The sequence below is a fragment of the Hippopotamus amphibius genome, chromosome 1, assembly GCF_030028045.1.
Source record: "Hippopotamus amphibius kiboko isolate mHipAmp2 chromosome 1, mHipAmp2.hap2, whole genome shotgun sequence".
In the NCBI taxonomy this organism is placed as follows: Eukaryota; Metazoa; Chordata; class Mammalia; order Artiodactyla; family Hippopotamidae; genus Hippopotamus; species Hippopotamus amphibius.
Genome location: NC_080186.1, coordinates 35,789,831 through 35,811,458, shown reverse-complemented (window position 1 = coordinate 35,811,458; position 21,628 = coordinate 35,789,831). Strand labels below are relative to the sequence as shown.

The window sequence follows — 21,628 nt, the reverse complement described above, 5'->3', positions numbered from 1 at the left end:
CAGGGGGCTGGGGTCAGGAGAGAGCCCTCGAACTTCCAGCCTCAGCGACCTCGGTCTCTGCAAGAGGCCTTGCCCTTGCCCCACCCGTGAGGCCATCCTGGACCCTCAGTTGTCTCTCTTACAGCTGTAACCGCTTCTTTGTGACCCCACCGTGTACTCGGCAGCTGCCACAATCCCCCATTGTGCCCCTAAGTAAACAAGCCTCGGACAGAATAAAACTGTTATTGTAGGATCAACATATGGGAGCCCTATTTGGCTGGGATTTGTTTGGGAATGGATAAACTACTCAAGCAGGCCTCACGCCCTCTGAAAAAAAAGCCACCCCAACCCTGCGGTATTGCTAGGCCTGTCCCAAGAAAAGGCCCTTGGAGGTGGTGACAGGCTTAGGCAGGATTCTGTAGGGACCTGTCATACTGGGACTGGGAGCTGCGCTCTCCCGGGGTCAAGGTGGCCTTCAAGCCTCTTCATCAGGGAAGCCTTCTGAGACCTCGCCCTGCCCCCACCGCCACCCCTTGTCATCCTTCCACGCTCTTGTGACTTAAGGAATTCCTCTTCGTGGTCACGTGGAAGTTGCATATAAAAATTATGTGTTTATCTCATTGATGGCTTACTTCCCCCGGACTTCTAGCTCTGTGTGGGTAGGGGTGTGTTTTGTTCACTGCTGAATGCCCCGAGGCTGGTGCAGGGCCTGGCACATAGAAGGTGCTCGTAAACCTCCGTGGCTGCATGGATGAATGTACAAAGGCTCCGCCAGTCGGCTCTGGGTGCTCCTTGAAGGGAACACCACGGTTCCTGGTGCTGTGCCTCCAAACCTCCTGGGACAGTGCGAGGCACCACATCTTCTCCGGGCAGTGCTGGATTTGGTGTGCAGGACAAAGCTGTCTGTGCTGTGGTGCCCAGGTGGTGTGCAAGCCCAGAGCGGCCCCCCGATGTGCCCACTGCAGGAGCGAGGGGTGCAGGCTGGGGCCGCCACCTGGCACCAGGGCCTCCTGTGCCTGCCTTCCCAAATGGGCCTTCCCGGAAGGCGCAGGCTGGGTGCGGCCATTCCTCTCCTCTGCGTCTGTCGGTCCGTGTCAGGGTCCGACAGCGTGTCCAAGCACCAGGCCCACCTGTTTATTGGCTAGCGTGCCTGTTGCCCTTGAACATGTCTCTTCCAAGCTGAGGGTCAGCATCACTGCAGCGCCGTCCCTCAGAGGCCGTGCGGCTGTGTCTCTGATCCTGGGTGTCCTCCAGGGGTGCCTGGCCAGCTCTCTCGGGAGAACAGCCCATCTCTGGGAGGCTGTCTCCGTCACTCAGGGGCCCTCTGGGCTTCTCTGGTAGTGACTCTCAGGGTCCCTGTCTCTTAGTGAGACCCCGCTGACCCCTCAGGCTCTGACTCATGGTGGCTTGATTTCCGGCTCACCTGGGAGGGGGTCGAAGGGGCATGGCCTGGGGGAGGGCTCTGCACGCACACTTATAAATGGACTTACTGGGTTAGTTCTGGCTGTGGGATTGGGGTCCTCCATGGGGCTTCAGGCCACCCAGTTCAGCCCCACAGCTCCCCCAGGCCAGCCGGCATCCTTCCCTTGGGGCAAACCTCTTCATGGGCCCCTCCTGACCAGTCCCCTCTTCTGCAGCCCACCTGCTCTCAGCTCAGAGACCCTTTTCCAGAGTCACTCCCTCTGTTTCCCCTAGCAGAGTCTGTCCTCCAAGTCTGGCGTGGTGCCTACAACTCTGGTCTCCTCCCCCAACTCATGGCCAGCATCCCCCAGCCCAGGTCAGCTTCCCCAGGGCCCCCTCCCCCGTCATGGGCAATACAGATGGCTCCCTTGGCCCTCCCATCCTGGGGAGTCCCAGAATGCTCTCCCCAGGTCTGGCCCAGCTCAGCTGCTTCCTCCTTACTCCACTGTACAGCCCTGCCCACCATGTGCCCCCCAGAAAAAGCCTTCCGTTGGGGGAGGGGTCCAGCGTCCCCTCCCCCACAGCCGCCTGCCGTGGGCAGCGTGCTCAGCCTGGTGATGTGGTGGCGGCGGGTGGGGGGGGGCTGTCTGGACAAGGCCCCTTTGTGCCCAGCCCAGCTTGGCTGCTTGGTATGAGGCTCAGCTGCTCCCAGATCCTCACCCAGAGGGGAGAGAGGAGGCTTTGAAGGGGCTGGGGCTGGGGGGCTCCCAACTTGAGGTCCTTCTCAGTGTCCCACCTCTCAGATGTTGGCAGCAGCTCCCCAGGTGGGCTGGTGCCCCTGACACAGGGTGCTGGGGGGCTAGTGAGGGAGGCCCCACCTGGCGCCCTCTGGCAGCCATTCCTCCCTCTCCCCTCCTCTGCCAGGCCTGCCTGCAGCTCCTGCCAGCAGAGGGGAAGCCCAGGGTGGGGGTGGGGGCCTGGAGGGTCCATGATGTCCCCACTGGGGGAGGCCCAAAGGGTCAGGCACTGTGCTCAAATGCCTTGCTGATGGTAGCTTCTCTCCTGTTCCCACAGAATGGTGCTGTGCCCAGTGAGGCCACCAAGAAGGACCAGAACCTCAAACGGGGCAACTGGGGCAACCAGATCGAGTTTGTACTGACAAGCGTGGGCTATGCCGTGGGCCTGGGCAATGTCTGGCGCTTCCCATACCTCTGCTATCGCAACGGGGGAGGTACCCAGTGGGCACAGGGCAGGGACCAGCCGCGTGGATAGAGCCCACCCGCCAGGGCCCACCCACTCCCTCCCTGCCATAGACCCCCTCCAGACAGGCTGGCCTCTGGCCCCCATCTCCTTTGCCCCAGTCCCTGGCTTAGGGACCCTTTACCTAAGGCACAGATCACCCCCGACCCTGGCAGCCTGCTCCCTCGAGGGGAGGAGAAGTAGAGAAAAGCAACCCAACCTCCCAAGGCTCCCTGTTTTATACCCCCTGTATCTCAACACCCCCCGCCCCCGCAAATGATTCAGGGATATTTGAGGATCTCATTGACTAACGTGTGCGAAATAGCTTGATCAAGCCATCAAATCCCACCCAAACATGGCAGCTCTGGGGCCTGGGTTTGACTCAGAGCAGACTTCATGGGAGCCTCTGTCAAGTTCAAAGACAGGCCGTGAGCAGTGTGCCTCAGTGCGTGGCACACCCTCCTGGGGGCCCAGCCAGTCGCAAAGGTTTTGCTGTCGGGTTCTGAGCAGGAAGAGGGTGGGATGCCCCAGTGCCGCCCCTGAGCCAGCCCTCTCCCTGCCCTCCAGGCGCCTTCATGTTCCCCTACTTCATCATGCTCATCTTCTGCGGGATCCCGCTCTTCTTCATGGAGCTCTCCTTCGGCCAGTTTGCAAGTCAAGGCTGCCTGGGGGTCTGGAGGATCAGCCCCATGTTCAAAGGTGAGGGCTGGGTGGGGTACACGCACACACGCGCATGCGTGCGCGCACGGGCCCCCGGGGACCATGCTGACTCACCCATCTGTGTAAACACCGCCAACCCCTGTGGAACCCTGGTGTTAATCTGAGCCCCACATCCATGGCCAAGGCCATGGACACATGCTGGGATCCATGTTTACTTGGCCTCCACCCTTCCCTCCTACCACGTGCATACACAAAAGCCCTTCGTCCCCCAGCGTGCCCTGACCTCCCCTTTCGTGGCCCGCCATGAAAGCCTGCCTCTTAGACCCTTCACAATTCGCCTTGCCTCCTTCAGCTAGATGTGTGAGGCTGCCCCTGCCCCTCTGCTCCCCCAGGTGTGGGCTACGGCATGATGGTGGTGTCCACCTACATCGGCATATACTACAACGTGGTCATCTGTATCGCCTTCTACTACTTCTTCTCGTCCATGACGCCCGTGCTGCCCTGGGCCTACTGCAGTAATCCCTGGAACACGCCCGACTGCGCCGGTGTGCTGGATGCATCCAACATCACCAACGGCTCCCGGCCTCCCGCCCCGCCCAGCAACCTCTCCCATGCACTCAACCACACCCTCCAGAGGACCAGCCCCAGCGAGGAGTACTGGAGGTGAGGCCCCCCTGGGACCTGGGCTTCTGGGGGGCCACTCGGTGCCAACCCTCAGCCCTCCCTCTCACTGTCAGGCAGCTGTCTGCAGCCTAGGGAGGATGCCAGGAACCAAGCAGGGCAGAGATATAAGGAGGGTGCCACCTCGTTCAGGAGAGGCTGACGCACAGCCTTTGTAAGAGCCCTTACAAAGTGGCAGCAAGGGGGGGAGGGCTCCAGCAGTCAGGCAAGTCTACAGAGGAGAGTCAGGGAAAGCAGGGATGACTTCCTGGCAAGAACAGCAGGAGCGGAGGCCCTGGGTCCCAGATGAGCAGGGGCTGGTCCTGAGCCTGAGGGGAGCCTGCTGGGATGAAAGTAAAAGTGTGTGGGGAACTCACAGGCCATAAGGTAGTCTAGGAGGAAACATCAGCCTTCTTGGAGAACATACAAGAATGAAGCATAGACTTAATGCTGCAGAACAGAAGAAGCTGTGGAAGTTTCCTGAGCCCAGGGCCATCATCATCAAGCTGTGCTTAGAAAAGACAGCCTGGCACCACTGTGCTCTGTGGTGACAGAGAATGGAGTCTCGGGGCTGGCTGAAGGGAAGCTGCTGCTAGAGGTGTTTGGAGCATCTTGTCCCAACTGGATGGGTGTGAGGGCATAGCAGGACATCCTAGAGGAAATTCCCCGTGTCCTGTTGGAGAACTCATGGGAAGAGGGCTTTGCTGGTGGGTAAGCCTCATTCATTCATTCTGCAAACATTTACGGTATCCACTCTGCTGGGCCCTGTGTGCCCACGGGATTTGAATGGCCCCGAGCCCCTGCCCTGCGGTGTTCACAGTCCAGTGAGGAGATGGATAGTTAATGCTATTAGGGGCAGGTGCCTCGGTGCAGGTATGTGCAGGAGTGTGGTGAGTGCAAGAGGAGCTGATCAAGAAGACTTCCCAGGGAAGGAGAGATGTAGAAGGGACTGGGAAAGACGTGAGTGGCTGAGCCGAGGCCAGGAGGTAGCAAACTGGAGCTGGGGTTGGGGGCAGGTGGGACAGTGAGTGTTGGGATAGAAGAGGCCAGAGGCATAATAAGGCACTTTTCATGCCAGGCTGAGGGTTGGAGGATTTCTCCACAATGTGATGGAGAGCTATGGGTGAGTGGCCAAGGCCCCAGTGATACTTGAAGTCCTAGCAAGTCAGTATCCTCTGAGCCCAGGCCCAGTGCTCAAACCCTAAGGGCCCAGCTCCCCTGTGCCAGCCTCTGTGCTGGTTAGGTTAAGATGTGGCTACTGCCCTTGGAGCTCATGGTGGAGACAACAGAGCTGTTGCCTCCCAGTGAGGGGCAGGAAAAATTACCTCTGGGTGGATTCGGTCATTCCGTCATTGGACAGTTCATTTCCTGAGCTCCTAGTTGTACCAGGCACTGCACTCAGAGTAGGGACAGAGCAGGGAGTAAGAAACAGACTCTGCCCACTTAGGTATTCTGCTACATTTGAGGCATGGTGTGGACTGGGCACCTTGATCTAGACTGGGGATGAACCTTCTGGAAGCTCCCAGAAGCACAAAGCCCCACCCACACCCCAGAGATGCTCCAGAAGCTCTCACCCCAGAGGCCATCTGCCAGGGATTCCCAAATGGGTGAGGCCGCTGCAGGGCAAAGCTCACGAGATTTTATCCAGTGCAATTAGAGGGGAATTGCCCTCCAAAAAAACCACCCATGGGTCAGGAGGTCCACAGGATGGCTTGCTGAAGTCTACTGCTCAAACAGGGCTGGAGCCAGATCTCCCTAAGCAGCCGCTGTCCCAGGCAGGACTCCTTCCCTGCAGGATGGCTCCCTGCTGCCCCCTGCTGGAGAGCCTTAGGAAATGACCCTTGAGAGGGCTGCCCAGGCTGGCTTCAGCAAGGAGGTGAAGCAAGCAAGCACTCCCGTTTCTCAGGCACCTACTATGTGCCAGGCATATTACCTTATATGATATTATCCCTATTTTTCATATTCAGAGATTTATTCTCAGAGGTTAAGGAACTCGGCAGCAATGCTGTGTCAGGATACACTTGCCCTACTGTGCCGAGTACCTGGTGTGAATTAGGCTGACGATACTTTACAGGTGTTCTTGGTCCACGCTCTCCAACGCCGCTTTGGAAAGCTGCACGATCTCATTTGGGCCCCACAGCCACCCCGTTAGGTAGAGTGTGCAGGTTTTATAAAATATTCCCATTTTACAAGTGAACGAAGCAAGTCAAAAGAAAGACTAAGTGACTCCTCTAAAGCAAGAAAATCTCCCAGGGCAGATTTCCGAGCCCACGTCTTGCTCACCTCTTTGGCCCACAGTCTTCCCCTCCCCAGCACCCCTTTCACAATCTTGTCTTACAGTCCTCTGTGTGCTGTATACCTTAGGGCTGATACCTGCTAGGCAGGCCCTAAGCTCAGGACCGTGCCCTCTCATCTCCCCAGCAGACACCTGACACCCAGTGGAACTTGGATCCCAGCACCCCTCTCCTGGTGCCTTCATGCCAGCTCTGGAGACACACACGCCTCACTCAAATCCTGGCTCTGCCACTCACCAGCTGCGTGGCCTTGGGAGGTCACCAAAACTCTCTAAGCCTCAACCATTCATCTGTTAAACGGGGGAGGTTACAACATCATTCTTGTTGTTGTGAAGATGCAGCATAAATCACTAAGAACAAGGATGGGTGCTCAGCAAGCCCAGTGATAGCCACTGCTGGAGAGGCAATGAAATAGATTAGGGTGCCCTGTTCTCAAGGCGTTTACCATCTGGTTGGGGAAATTAAAAAATAACGCAGAATAATTCCAGAGATGTTATGAGAGAGCCAACTTGTAATGTGGGCTTCCAAACGTATTTAGGTTAGTTGTTTGATCTCAACAGCACGTGGTCCAAAACCAAAACAAAACACGAAATGTGTTGCCATAAAAAGAAAGGTAGAGTTCATTATTTAGTTCCCAGGCTAGCCTTCTAAACTCTTTGATCCATCATATTGTATGCTGGACTCTTGCAATAAAAGATAATATAAAGCACAACCAGTTTAACATACATAATTAGACAAAGTTTTTAAAAAGTCTTTTTAACAAGAATGGTTTCTTTACTTTGAATGCTGGTGCTTAAAGTACAGCGACTCTCAGCTGTAGCAGTAGGACCCACTGGCTATTCTGGAAGGCACAGTGTCCCAACACGATGTGCCCTAAATAGTGTGCCAGTCGGGTGGGGCTTGGGAAGCCCAGAGTCCCCAGCCCTTCTGCCTTCAACTTTCAGTGACCTTGTCTACTTGCCCCCACGGGCCAAAAATATTTTTTCTGCGTGCCATGAAGGGAAGAGGATTGGAAAGCACAGCTGCAGTGCTCCAGGAGCCTCTCCTTGAGGGGAACTTCTCCACCCCTTTGTCTTTGGTTCCTCTCGTGGACTAAGAGCCTGGAAAGGCTCTAGCCCAGGGCCTGGCCCTAATGCCTGTTGAATGAATCAATGCAGTGGCAGGAGTTGGGCAGGAGAGGGACATGTTGGACAGCGCCCTCTGCAGGTCACGATGTGACAGGAGGCCTGGGGGAAGATTTGATGCGGAGGAGGCAGGACAAGGTGCTTGCAAGTCTAGCAACCAGGCGGGCTGAGCCAGCAAACACCAAGCCCCAGGCCTGGCACCATTGTCCCATGAGGGGCCAGAGTGACAACCCATCACAAGGTATTAAACATGTTGTCATGAGGTTTGAAAACTGATTTGGAAAAAAAAAGTAAAAGCAGCTAAGACTAGAGGATAGCCTGTGAGCTATGCTGAGAGGTCCTTGCTGAAAGAGAGGAAAGAAAGGAGCCTGTATTTACCTAAATTTATCTACAGATTATCCTAGGTTGGTATTATGATGCCCATTTTACAGATGAGGAAATGGAGGCTCAAGAGTTTATCTCTTGCTCATCACTTCTAGCCTGGACAACTCCAGCAACCAAGCCTGTCCCCCTCCAGGTTCTCCCCTTTATATTTCTCAGCTCATTTTCCATGATGTTCATTCATTCATGCATTCAACAAATAGGTATTGGGCACTTCTCTGTGCCAGGCACTGTGCTAAGCAGTGGGGGATACAACAGTGAACAAAACAGACAAAACCCCTGCCTTCATAGAGGGCAGACGACAAGCTACATAGTAGAACGTACAGTATGATAGTAGGAGACGTGCTGTGGAGGAAAATACAGCAAAGAAGGGGGTAAGGTGTGCCAGGCTGGGACCAGGGTTGCTGTATTTTTTTTAATATACTATTAACATTAATTTTACCTGTTTCCTTTTCTCTTTTTATTTATGTATTTATTTATTTATGGTTGTGTTGGGTCTTTGTTGCTGCACATAGGCTTTCTCTAGTTGTGGTGAACGGGGGTTACTCTTTGTTGTGGTGTGTGGGCTTCTCATTGCAGTGGCTTCTCTTGTTGGGGAGCATGGGTTCTTGGTGCATGGGCTTCAGTAGTTGTGGCATGCAGGCTCAGTATTTGTGGCACATGGGCTCAGTAGTTGTGGCTCACAGGCATAGTTGCTCTGCGGCATGTGGGATCTTCCTAGACCAGGGATTGAACCCGTGTCCCCCCCATTGGCAGGCAATTCTTAACCACTGTGCCACCAGTGAACTCCCAGGGTTGCAGTTTTAATCGGGGTTGCCAGAGTACACCCCTTTGCAAAGAGAACACCTGAGTAAAGACTTGAAGGAAGTAAGGAGGAAGGGAGCCATGTTGACAAGCCCAGCTGCGTAATCTGTGGGGCCCAGCGTGAAATGAAAAGATAGGGCCCCTTGTTCAAATGAATAAAGAATTTCAAGATGGCTATGGCAGGGCATTTAAACCAAGCACAAGGTCCTTCTAAGCATGGGACCCAGTGTGCTTGCCCAGGTGTCACACCCATGTGGACATGTGGAGATTTGGGGAAAGAGCATGCCAGACAGGGAATAGCATGTGCAAAGCCTCTGAGGTGGGAGTGTGCCTGGCACATTTAAGGAACAGCAAGGAACCCAGTTCTGGAGCAGTGAGTAAGGGGGAGAGCAGGGGGAGAGGAGATCCAAGAGATGGCAGTTAGGGGGTAATGGATCATGTAGGCTTTGTAGCCACTGTAAAGAGTTTGGTTTTACCATGGTGAGAGATGAGAGCTGCTGCAAGGGAGAGACCCTGGGAGTGCTCTTCTAAAAACCCTCCAGAAAAAGGGAACCCTCCTGCACTGTTGGTGGGAATGTAAATTGATACAGCCACTGTGGAGAACAGTATGGAGGTTCCTTGCAAAACTAAAAATGGAACTACCATATAACACAGCAATCCCACTATGGGGCATATACCCTGAGAAAAACCATAATTCAAAAAGATACATGTACCCCAATGTTCATTGCAGCACTATTTAACAACAGCCAGGACATGGAAACAACCTAAATGTCCATCAACAGATGAATGGATAATGAAGATGTGGCACATATATACAATGGAATATTACTCAGCCATAAAAAAGGAACAAAACTGAGTTATTTGTAGTGAGGTGGATGGACCTAGAGTCTGCCATACAGAGTGAAGTAAGTCAGAAAGAGGAAAACAAATACCGTAAGCTAACACATATATATGGAATCTAAACAAATGGTACTGATGAACCCAGTGGCAGGTCAAGAATAAAGTCATAGATGTAGAGAACGGACTTGAGGACATGGGGGGAAAGGGGAAGCTGGGGCGAAATGAGAGAGTAGCATTGACGTATACACACTACCAAATGTAAAATAGATGGCTAGTGGGAAGCTGCTACAGAGCACAGGGAGATCAACTTGATGCTTGGTGATGACCTAGAGGGCTGGCATGGGGAGGGTGGGAGGGAGGCTCAAGAGGGAGGGGATATGGAGATGTATGTATGAATACAGCTGATTCACTTTGTTGTTCAGCGGAAACTGGCACAACATTATAAAGCGATTATACTCCAATAAAGACCTAAAGAAGAAACACACACACACACACACACAATGAGATATCACCTTGAAAAATAAATAAATAAAAAATAACAATAAAAAAATAAAAACCCTCCAGATGCTTCTCATTGCTCTCAGAATAAAATGCAAACTTCTCAGCCTTGACTTCTCAGCTTCTCTTGACCTGATCCCTGCCTATCCTCATCCTTCTCTATTACCTTCCCCTTCTCCTCCAGCCTTCCTGAGCTACTGACATGCCCAGGCAGAGCCGTGCTGGTTCCTGACCGCTGTCCTGCTGCGTGCTGTTCCTTCAGCCTGGCATGCATTTCCACTCCTCTTCACCCACCCCCTCCCCATCCCTCCAACTTTGGCTCAAGCCTCACCTCTTTCAGGAAGCGTTCCAGTGTGCTCCTCCCCACGGGGTCGAGACATTCCTCCTGGCAGTGCCCACAGTGCCAGATCCAGGTCTATATGCCCAGCTTCTAGCAACGTCTGGCAGATAAACGTCCAACTGATTGAAAGAGCACAGCTGGCACAGCACAGGGCGCCACATAGAGCCACACATACGGGAGGAATTCAGGTTCAAGTCTAGGCCTGCATGCCCCAGAGCCTCCATCTTTACTCAGTACTCCACTACCTCCCTCTGTTCATCAGAGCTGGAGGACTAGTGTGGATGAAAAGGTCACAGAAGGCTTCCTGGAGTAGGTGACGCCAGACAGGGCATGTCTAGTCTGGAGGAGAGGGCATTCCTGCAGGGAGAAACACGCAAGCCAGGGCCTGGGCTGGGTCTGAACAGGGACAGGGAGACCTCCACACCCCAGGGGCTGAAGAGGCTGGCCCAGGCCCCGGGTGTGGCCTGCAGGCACCCTTGAGGGTCCTGGGAGAGGCAGCAGGCAGAGGGGGCTGGGCTGGCCAAGGCTGGGACCTCACAGGGGCTCCCGTCTCACATGAGCTGGCTGCTGGGACTGCGTGAGAAAGGAGGGAGCTGCCAGGCTGGACCCCAGGCTTGGGAATTTGTTGCTGGGTGGCAGGGGCTGGCCCTCAGTGACAAAGTATCCCCTTCCCAGGCTCTACGTGCTGAAGCTGTCAGATGATATTGGAAACTTCGGGGAGGTACGACTGCCCCTCCTTGGCTGCCTCGGTGTCTCCTGGGTGGTCGTCTTCCTCTGCCTCATCCGAGGGGTCAAGTCTTCAGGGAAAGTAAGTACCCCTCCCCCAGAAGGATCTGTGCCCACCCAGAAATATCCTACCTCCCCTACCTGGGTTTTGTGTGTGGAGGGGTGGGTCGGGGAGTGATGATGGGAGGGGACGAGGGACCAGAGGACCAGTGGTGGTTGAGGGGGCAGGTTGAGGGGCAGGAAGAGCCCAAAGGAGTCAAGCGGGGCCCCTCTTGCACCCAGGTGGTGTACTTTACGGCCACATTTCCCTACGTGGTGCTGACCATCCTGTTCATCCGCGGTGTGACCCTGGAAGGAGCCTTCACGGGCATCATGTACTACCTGACCCCACAGTGGGACAAGATCCTGGAGGCCAAGGTGGGCTGTGGATGGAGGGTGACCTGGAAGGATGGGGAGGGGCAGAGAGGCACCAGCCTCTGACCACAGCTCCTTGCTGGCCCATCCCTCCCGCAGGTATGGGGGGACGCCGCCTCCCAGATCTTCTACTCACTGGGCTGCGCGTGGGGCGGCCTCATCACCATGGCGTCCTACAACAAGTTCCACAACAACTGTTACCGGTGAGACTCTCCCCACCAGCCTGGGGCTGCCCCCTCTTCCTGCCCTCTCTGCAGCCTGACCCCGGCTCCCCCAGACCCATCAAATCCCGTGCAGCCTCCTGACCCACTAGGGCCCTCCCTTCCACTCACGGCCTTGAGATCCTGGCAATGCTGGGTCCAGGTCCAATCACTGCAGAATGGAGAGAGCTTTGGCAGAAGAGAGAAGGGGTGAGGACCGTGATGCCCCAGGGGTCTGTGAGGACGCAAGAGCCTCAGGCCCACTTAAAGAGGCCCAGAGAAGACCGGAAAAGAGATTGGGGGCACTTTTGTTCCTTGAACTTTCCTTGTCTCCAAGGCTCTTGGCCCAAATCGGGCCGGGAGAACCAAGCTGCATGTCCTGACTCTACCTGTTTTCCTCCGCATCAGGGACAGTATCATCATCAGCGTCACTAACTGCGCCACCAGCGTCTACGCCGGCTTCGTCATCTTCTCCATCCTGGGCTTCATGGCCAGCCACCTGGGTGTGGACGTGTCCCGCGTGGCAGACCACGGCCCTGGCCTGGCCTTCGTGGCGTACCCCGAGGCCCTCACACTGCTGCCCATCTCCCCGCTCTGGTCCCTGCTCTTCTTCTTCATGCTCATCTTGCTGGGGCTGGGCACTCAGGTACGAGGTGCGGGACAGGGGCCTGTGGCTCAGGGAGGGAGGAGGCGGGGGTTGAGGTCAGGCCCCTGCTCTGATGGCCGTGCCCTGCAGTTCTGTCTCCTGGAGACGCTGGTCACGGCCATTGTGGATGAGGTGGGGGATGAGTGGATCCTGCAGAAAAAGACTTATGTGACCTTGGGCGTGGCTGTGGCTGGCTTCCTGCTGGGCATCCCCCTCACCAGCCAGGTAAGAACCGAGGAAAAGGCTGGGCCAGAGTTGCCAGGGTATGGGGGGATGACACGGGGGGGGAGCATAGCCTTGGGCACCCCTGACTCAGCTGCCCACTGGCCCGTAGGCAGGCATCTACTGGCTGCTGCTGATGGACAACTACGCGGCCAGCTTCTCTTTGGTTGTCATCTCCTGCATCATGTGTGTGTCCATCATGTACGTTTACGGTAAGTGCCCAAGCTTCCGCGGCCTCCTGTGTCCTGGCCCCCATCTGCCCATGCTGTCCCACGGGCCTGCTGACCTCCCTCTCTCCAGGGCACCGCAACTACTTCCAGGACATCCAGATGATGCTGGGATTCCCACCACCCCTCTTCTTCCAGATCTGCTGGCGCTTCGTCTCTCCAGCTATCATCTTTGTAAGTTCTCCGGTGGTCCCTCCCCTCCTGCCCTGTGGCAAGCGTCCTACTCTTGGGAACCAGCAAAGGGAGAGCCCATGCATCAGGCCAGAGCTCCCTGTGGAAGCTCCACACCCACAACTCTGGCCACTGGGAGTCTGAGCGAGGTTGCATGGAGTCAGACAGGAGTGTGGAGACTCCGAACCAACCAGGCCCTGGCCTTGGGTTAGGAAGGGAGCACGGAGCCCTGTATTTGACTGAAGACAGTGCCCAGCTTTGGAAGGGGAAAGCAGGCTGGCAGCTGCTGAGAGCTGGCCCTCTCTCCCTGGTGTTCCTGCCTGGCATCCCCAGAGGAGCCTCGGGAACCATGGTTGACACTGGTATCAGCCTCTGTTGGCCTCGCTGAGCTCCTGTCTCTGGTCCCCGATAGCCGAGGTGCTCGGGGTATGTGGTGTGAATGCGTGTTCCAGAAGCAGGTTGTACAAGTCAGGTGTCAGCTCAGGATCTGGGGCACCCTCGTAAGCCTTCCAGGCCCTGGAGTGGGCTGGCTTAGGCGGGGGCGTTCTGGATTTCCACCAGTATTCAGCTTTCCCCTGGGAAAGTCCCATTAGGGAACTGAAGTGGTGGAGGGAACTCCCACCATGGCCAGGAACCATATATTAAGTCATGTGATATTGTTATTAAGTATTAATATTAAGTATTAACTATTAACCATATATTAAGTCTCTCCAAGATATTGTTATTAACCCAACTTCACAGATGAGGCAACTAAGGCACCGAGATGTGAAGTAATTGACCCAAAGTTACACCGCTTCTAAGAGGCGGAGCCCTCGTGCGAATCAGGTATTCCGATCTGGAGCCTGTGTGCTGGGCCCATGCTACACTAAAAACAAGTGCAGGAGGAAGAGGGATCTATGGACTAAAAAACCCTCTGATTTTGCTCCCTTATGCTCAGGGTGAGAAGTGGGGGCAAAAGGGATTTGCTAGTGTAATGGTCCCTCCACAGAGAAGAGGCATGGCCATCTCTGAGTGACAGAAGGGTCAGTCCAGTGACCAGTGCAGTGTCCGGAGTCGTGCCCCCATCATGCCAGCTCCTCTGTGCCACAGAGAGGTCAGCACCGGATTTCCACTTTGGCTTATGTTTCTGAAAAAAAAAAAAAAAAAAAAGGCCCCTGAGGGCTGAGGCCTCCATCACATGGGGTGTGGGATCTTCCCGAGCCTGGCACAGGCACCACCTCTGGCCACTGGCCCAGCTTTGAAACAGGAGGAGCGGAAGTCTCCTGCAAGCGGTGGGAGGTGGGGAGGGCAGACACCAGGGCCAAGTGCTGTGCCCTCAAGGGTTGTGGCTCTGGCCCAGGACCTGCCCCCGGGGAGCTCATCCTCCACGGGAGGCTCCTGGGAGGCTGCTGCCCTGCAGAGAGACCCAGGGCACTGCCTAGGCAGGGCAGGAGGCAGGAAGGGGCCTGGGTCCGGTGTCTCTGTGAGACCGAGGCAAAGCCGGCAGCGCCCTCTCTGTGCTCAGAAAGCCAGGCTGGAGTCACCTTCAGGTGAGGATGCCAGGCTCTGTGGACACGTGTTTCTAGGCTCTTGGTTTTCTTTGCGGGCTTTACTTCTTTATATTGCTGAAAAGGTCTTTTTTGACAAACTCCATCCTTCTATCAGCTCAAATAAAGAATTTACCCATGGGACTTCCTAGGTGGCGCAATGGTTAAGAATCCGCCTGCCAATGCAGGGGAAACGGGTTTGAGCCCTGCTCTGGGAAGATTCCACATGCCACAGAGCAACTAAGCCTGTGTGCCACAACTATTGAGCCTGCACTCTAGAGCCCCTGAGCCACAACTATTGAGCCCATGTGCCACAACTATTGAAGCCCATGCGCCTAGGGCCCATGCTCCGCAACAAGAGAAGCCACTACAATGAGGAGCCCGCGCACCTCAATGAAGAGTAGCCCCCGCTCGCAGCAACTAGGGAAAGCCCATGTGCAGCAACAAAGACCCAACGCAGCCAATAAATAAATTAAATAAATAAATAAATTTATTTTAAAAAAAAAAGAATTTATCCACACCTTAGATCAGAATCTAACTCCACTCAGGAGACTTGCTATAAGCTCCTCCGTGTGCAGCATCTCAGGAGGCCCCCCTCCCCCGCAATGGATATGGGTGCTGCCTTCTAGAATTTGGTCACCAGGAAGGCTGGAGGGGCCTGAGCTCCAGGACGCCACTGAGGGCTCCGGGTGGATGCTGAGCTCTCGTGGCAAGTGGCACCCGCTGCCCTGGGCCCTCCGCGTGGCCCGTGAGCCACCTGCCCGTCTTTCTGCTCACTTTAGCTTTTTGTTGTTGCTGCAGCCCCAGGCTCTACTTCCCATGTCCCTCGTCTCTTTCTGGAGCAGTTCCCGAGAGCATCCCCAGCCCGGTGCTCGTGATTTCTAGCCTTTGGAGCCTCCCCAGGCTGTGTGTCGCCGTCCCGACAGCCACAGACTGGCAGGACTTTGCCCGTTCCTCTGCCCCACTGCCCCCATCTCCCTGTATAAGTCAGTTCAGTTCAGCATGTGCGACTGTGCCAGGCACTGCGCTGCGCACTGGAGACCCGGAGCTGATGCGGTCCCAGGAGCTCCCAGGTCTGGAAGAAACACGCACAGAATGCTCAGTAGGTGGAAAATGCCACTAAAGCCCGTTCAGGAAGAGGAGACGGGAAATCAGTGGAGCCTTCTTCGACAGAGGAAGCTGCAGAGGAGGATCCCCCATAGTCAGAAGGGTGGAAAATGCTGAGTGTGGAGAGACACTGAGACAGGAAGGCCGGCGAGATAAGCTGAGGTCTGGACGTGAGGCGGAGAAGGCCCTGAAGGCCAGGGATTTGGCCTTACTTCAGCAGGCAGTGGCGGGGCCCCTGCGAGTCTTTGAGCCAAACTGACTTCCAAGGGCCACAGCAGCTGAATGGTTCCCTGGCTGGTTCAGGGTTATGCAGAAGACAGACCTCTCCCCTTCTGCAGCGGCCACCTGCCCATCATACCCTGGACCTCCGGTTCCATCAGCTTCTTCCGCTACCCAAACGTTGATGTCGCGCCTGCCCTCCCCAAAATGCCTCTTTCTAGTTTGGGAAACTGGAGGGGGAGGCAGGGGTGCTGATAGGAGACCTGAGGCCTGGGTGGGGCGGGGCGGGACTCATGCCCACTCCCATCCCCCACTCTCTGCAGTTCATTCTCGTCTTCACGGTGATCCAGTACCAGCCAATCACCTACAACCACTACCAGTATCCAGGCTGGGCTGTGGCCATCGGCTTCCTCATGGCTCTGTCCTCTGTCATTTGCATCCCACTCTACGCTCTGCTCCAGCTCTGCCGCACAGATGGGGATACCCTCCTTCAGGTGAGAGGCCGGGGCAGGGGGCAGCCGGGTGAAACAGGAGGGGGTGGACAGATGGGGCTTGAAGGCTCCCTTCCGGTGCACCCTGCCCACCCACGCCCCCGTGCCTCTCTCTCCTGCAGCGTTTGAAAAATGCCACAAAGCCAAGCAGAGACTGGGGACCCGCTCTCCTGGAGCACCGAACAGGGCGCTATGGCCCTACCATTCCACCCTCTCCTGAAGACGGGCTTGAGGTGCAGCCGCTGCACCCGGACAAGGCCCAGATCCCCATGGTGGGCAGTAACGGCTCCAGCCGTCTGCAGGACTCCCGGATATGAGCACAGATGCTGGGGGAGTGCCCCACCCCCGCCCTACGCGCCCACCACAGAGACTGGGGACGAGGTGGACAGGTGTCACCACCTGCCCCCACCACGCCCTGGCCAGGGCGACTCCCGTCACCTTGGCCACCACGGCTAGCGCGGTCGTTCGTGCTCGTGTCCCTAGTGTTTACAGGTCCCTTGGATGCCAGGATGGCAGCTGGGGGGGTTGGGGGATGGGAGGGGGGCTGGGGGGCCCAAAGCACTTTGGAGGGGTCTCAGGCCAGGTCCCCAGAGGCAGACTGGGCTTTCCATGGCCTCTGATGCCCCCACACTTTGCCCTGAGCTAAGGTTCTGGGTGGGTCCCCTACCTGTCCCCCTCCCTGAGCCTTCAGCCTCCTCCTGACCAGTGTTCCTGCCCGCAGAGCAGACCCCAGCCTCTGCCCAGACAAATGTGGATCTTCCTATCTGGAGGCAGGGTAAGGGGCTGGGGGGCTGTGCAGTGTTACATGCCAGGCTGTGCTGCCCAGCCCTGTTTGTCTGTGTAATTATTTTTGTAAAAATTGTATTATCTGTGGTTGCCACCCCCTTGCCCTTGACCTCGGGCCCAACCAGTCTTCCAGGCCTGCCTGCACCTCATTTGGCTGCTCCGGGGTCTCTGCGCCTCCTTCTAGCAATGGCCGTCAGGGCCAGCCAGCAGAGGCCCGTGACCCAACAGCCTGCCCAAAGAACTCGTTTCTGGGGGGTAGGGGTGGGGTGATGCTCAGCAGGAGGTCTGAGCCCAGAGCCCGGAGGAAGGGGACCCTACACGACACCCCCTTGCCTTCCTTCCTCCAGGCTGAAGGCCCAGTCTTCCCAAACTGGGCTGCCCTTGTTCATGTGCCAAATGGCCCCAGCCCGCGTGCCCCACCCCCTCTCTGGAGCCAGAGCTCCTTCCCCCCAAGTCCTGCAGTGTCTGTCTGTCCATCCTCTGCGCCCCTCTGTGCAGCGACAGGCCCGGAAGAGCTGCCTCTAATCCTCTGTAGCAATAACGGTGCAAAACCCAACCCTGCCCATCCGTGCACCACTAGGATTTTAAAGTCCATAGATTTTAATGAAATTTCTATTCCTGTCTCTGAGCTGCTGCTGTGCTTTGTCTGGGTCCCTCACGGGGACAAGAATCAGGGCTGGGATGAGACCTCTTCCTGCCAGGCCTTTGTGTGAGGGATGCCTGGGAGGAGAAAGGCCAAAGGCTGTGATGGTCAGGACCAGACACCAAGGACCTGGCAAGGGGGTAGGGTGAGGGCCAGACAGACAGACAGCCTTGGAATCCTGGTGAGGGCTCATCCGAGACTGGATCTGAAGTGGACTGGGCCATGGCAGCTGAGAGGTGGCAGCAGCAGACAGGGTGAGTTCCAGCAGAAGCTGAAGCCTCCTTCCTGACCAGCCCTTCAGGCTGGGGCCTGGGGTGCCGTGCTGGACATCGGAGTGGAAGCTGGCCTTTTTCTGGGGCTGCACTGAAGCTTCCGTCCCCAGCGGCAGGCAGCAGCCAGGCCTTGAGGATTGGGGCAGCGCTCCAAAGGAGGAGCAGGCAGGCAGCACCCGAGAGGCCTGGCCAAAACTCCAGCAGCCCCACGGAGGCAAGGCAGGGGTCCGAGACCCTGGCTGGAGGACCCCAAAGGTCGTGGCCTGAACAGGAGGGAGTAGTGTGAAGGGGCCAAGGCCTCACGCTTAGCCCACCCTGTCCAGCTGTCCAGCCGCTCTGGTTTACCTGTAACTGGGGGAGACACAGGAAGATCTCAGAGGTGCCCACAGCTCCTGTTGCATGGCTGCCTTCTGTTCCTTTAGCTCTGGAGGAGAGGGCTGTCTGAGACACGGTGCTCAGCTCTTCCAGGGTGTGCTGTGCGCACAAGACCCAGGCAGGGACAGGAGGCTGGGTGCTCTGGGGCCTGCTCAGGGTCCTCACCTGCCAGGGTGGGCTCTAGCATTGCCTCAGAGGGCCGAGGTACCCCTGTATACTCCTCTTCCAGGCAGCGCTGCAGGGAGAGCTGGCTCAGTGCCTGGCAGGGGCAGGGGCGGGAAGGGGTGGGGCAGGGCAGGCTGCAGAGGCCAAGATCCCCATGCCGCCTCCTCATCCCAACCACCTGAGGGCACTCCTGAGAGGAACACCAGCCTCCCTGAAAAGCTGAGCTTGGCAAGGTAGTGGCAGACCTGAACCCAGACTTGGGGAAGAGGAGGAGGCAAAAGACCAGGGGCAAATCCAGCAGGTTAATCTAAAAGTGCTGACCTTGGACTTAGGGACTCAACCAAAATCTGAATTCACACATACAGGAAGTGTGCATACAGGGGAAATGGACCCAGGAGTCACCCTCTGCTGCACACACACATGCACAGACACACACGTGTGTGGCTCTCACACACTAGGTGAGAGACAGGTGTGTCTAGGCTCAGCAGAAAGGCTCTGGGGGCGGGGAGGCCCAGGGCTGCAACTCACCTGCAGGATGGGAATCTCCCTCTCCAACGTATGACACTCTTCCTCCAGGAGGGCCCTGGGACACGGGGGGAGTGTGGCACCAGAAGCAGCGCTGCAGGCCTGGGGCTCAGCAGAGCCCTCTACGCAGCCCCAACCTCCAGGCTGCCCAGGAACTCCCTCTTGGCCCTCCTTTCTCAGCCCACTTCTCTCTCTGCTGCCCTCCTGCCGTCCTAGCACAGTCTTGCAGCCCTGCTAGCCTCCTCCCAGGCAGGATGTGTCCCCTCCTTGCCCACCTCCCAGCACCCACCCCGGAGCGGGGCACCATTCTCTCTCCTGCATGACAGTATTGGGCCTGTGGGACCTCCTGCCTCCATGCTCCCCCACATCACAGCCCTTCCCCTGCTTAAAAAACTATTCTGTGGTCCATCTCTCTCCCATCCCCCAGGATAAAAGTCCTCAGGCCATGTCCCTGCTGGCCCCCGTACGTGGCTACTTCCTGGCAGCAACCTCATCAGCAACCTGCCCCTTCCACCTCTCAGCCCTACTCTCTTGGGTCTCCCCACCAGGTGTGCTGCCTCCCTTCTCCTCCCTCACAGTTCCAGTATGTCAGGATCCATTCTCAGTCCCATCCTCCCTGTCTCCACCCCCACTGCACACACTCAGGGGCCTCACCGCAGGTGTCCGGCAACCTGGTCTATGTGGGACACATTTAGCTGGTCCTTGATGACACTGAGGTCCCTGTGACAGCTGCTGGCAGATGAAGTCAACATCACTCTCCCATGTAGCTTCACCCCAGGCCTTCAGGACACAAACACCATTTCTCCTAGACAGTTTTGTGTGTTTTCTCACAAAGGTAACATAAGATGGTACTGAGGAGGAGTTCTGGAGCCTGGGTTTGCACATGGGCTCTGCCACCCCTCACTGAGTGAGCCTGGACAAATTGATCATCCCTTCTGAGCTTTCGTTTCCTCATCTGCAAAGTGGGGACATCACCCACTTCATAAGGATGTGTGAGAAGTAAGTTGCTGCCGTTCCGTGATGAACACGCTGCTGCTCATTTATCTCACTCGGCCCCCAGCCCTCTCTAGCCTAGCCCTGCACATGTCCTCCAGGCCTGACGAACAACTGACCACTGGATGAAGCCTTTCCCTCCACCCATGTCTGCACGCAGTGTTCCCTCTTCCTGCAAGCTCTTCTCTTTTTAGCTGTCTGGAAGTCTGCTCCTCATGCTTTCAGACCCAGATCAAACCAAGCTCCCAGGCTTGGCATGTGTCTCCTGGGCTTCTGCAGCCTTCATGTGCTGATCCCTACCACGAGTGGCTGTAGAAGTGTCCTGTCCCAGACCAGGAGCTCCTCCATGCCAGCAGGTGGGACCCACCAGCTGGCTGGAGCCCCTTGCCAAGCAGGGACAGACCCCTCCTTTCCCACCACTATACCTGGGTTCATCAGCTCTCATCTGGAATATCTCCTGTCCTGGCAAATCACATCGGGGCTCCTCCAAAGCAAAGCGCAGGACCCTGGGGCTGTACTGGACCCAAGCCTGGGTCTGGTCCCTGCAGAAGGTGCAGACGAAGCAAACTCAGGGGGTCCTTCCAGGGAACCACAGGAAAGGAGACCCTGGCCTCTTAGTTTCAGGGCTAGCCCATCTGAGTTCTGGGGACCGGGCCCAGCCCCAGGTCTGAGGCTCCAACCTGCCCTCACAGATGGCCTTCCGGCGGAGACCTTGGAGCAGCTGCCGCAGTTCCTGGCGCACGAGGTCTCTTAGGAGGGGCGGTGGTGCCAGAAGGGAGAAGGGGTCAGAAGTGGAGTGCGAACCAGGGGCTTGGGAGGATCGAGCCTCTTGGAGCAGCGATCGTAGCATCACCACCTGCAAGGAGAGCTGGGACACCTTGCGACTGCGGAAGGGAAGTGATGGGAGGACGGAGAGCTGGGGGAATGAGGGGCAGGGCAGAGTTAAACTGGAGAGGGCTGGGCGGAGAGTGAGATCCTATAAGAGCTCGAGAGTTACCGGGCAGGGCCGGGGACTCGGAGTAGCTGAGGAAATCACCTGAGTCGTGGGACAGGCCTGGAATGGGGCCCACCTTCCCCCGCCCCACCTCTGCCCGCAGCTCGAGGCTCAGGTCCACCGTCGTCTCCCCTAGAATCCTCTTCACTTCGGGCCGTTCCGGGAGCGGAACGTGCTCTTCCACCAATTCCCACAGCGATGGGGAGTCCCCAGGCATGGCCCGACCGCACCGCCGCCCTACGACGCGCGGCCGCACGCCGGGACCTGTGGGACATTAAGTAGGAGGACTGGGTTACTGGGCGACCGCGGGTCATCCACGGCCAGGCACGCCCACTCACGCCCCGCCCCTTCCTCATCTCACAGGCCACGCCCCCAGCCTGTCGCTCGGGCCGGCCTCTCCCAAGCCCCACCCCGTTCTGCCACCCGTCCCCACGACGAGAGTTGCCCGGTCCAGAGCCGCCGATCTCTGGCGCTGTCTCTTCTACCCGGCTACTGGCCGACTCTCGGGGACCGCGTCCCCAGGAGCCAGGCGGTGGGACTGGGGCCCTAGCCCCGCCTCTTCCGCGCGGCCGTCACCCGGGAAACTGGCTCCGCCCCGCCCATTCCAGGAAGGCGCCCGCTTGTGAAGCCCAACCCACAGCGGTGGTAGGTGGTTTTGGAGAGCGAACCATCCACGCCGCCCTGACTCCAAGAACCTTTCGGCTTC

The 21,628-nt window shown here is 57.0% G+C and overlaps 2 protein-coding genes across 13 annotated transcripts in view; one reads left to right on the top strand and one right to left on the bottom strand.

The window, feature by feature from the left end:
• The window catches only part of SLC6A9 (solute carrier family 6 member 9), a 32,844-nt gene extending 15,262 nt beyond the window's left edge, over positions 1-17,582 (top strand). For 3 of the 12 annotated variants that reach the window (XM_057708374.1, XM_057708360.1, XM_057708366.1), the window contains 13 exons: positions 1,678-1,756; positions 2,455-2,528; positions 3,187-3,318; positions 3,672-3,942; positions 10,896-11,028; positions 11,229-11,363; positions 11,460-11,563; positions 11,969-12,206; positions 12,297-12,431; positions 12,541-12,640; positions 12,729-12,829; positions 16,002-16,172; positions 16,292-17,582. In XM_057708374.1, the coding sequence (XP_057564357.1) occupies positions 1,734-1,756; positions 2,455-2,528; positions 3,187-3,318; positions 3,672-3,942; positions 10,896-11,028; positions 11,229-11,363; positions 11,460-11,563; positions 11,969-12,206; positions 12,297-12,431; positions 12,541-12,640; positions 12,729-12,829; positions 16,002-16,172; positions 16,292-16,486 (1,812 nt within the window). In that variant the 5' untranslated portion in view covers positions 1,678-1,733 and the 3' untranslated portion in view covers positions 16,487-17,582. Of the gene's footprint in view, positions 1-1,674; positions 1,757-2,454; positions 2,612-3,186; positions 3,319-3,671; positions 3,943-10,895; positions 11,029-11,228; positions 11,364-11,459; positions 11,564-11,968; positions 12,207-12,296; positions 12,432-12,540; positions 12,641-12,728; positions 12,830-13,567; positions 15,973-16,001; positions 16,173-16,291 lie in introns of those variants that run through there. The other 9 variants (XM_057708354.1, XM_057708342.1, XM_057708347.1 and 6 more) reach the window with 5 other exon arrangements.
• Positions 17,583-17,765: 183 nt separating this feature from the next.
• On the bottom strand, positions 17,766-21,593 carry CCDC24 (coiled-coil domain containing 24). The gene is given in 11 exon segments (XM_057708407.1): positions 17,766-18,133; positions 18,216-18,294; positions 18,411-18,480; positions 18,939-18,993; positions 19,590-19,664; positions 20,354-20,470; positions 20,609-20,784; positions 21,014-21,187; positions 21,189-21,413; positions 21,416-21,515; positions 21,517-21,593. Coding segments are annotated over 11 exon segments (1,386 nt in total). The 3' UTR covers positions 17,766-17,895.
• Positions 21,594-21,628: the final 35 nt, after the last annotated feature.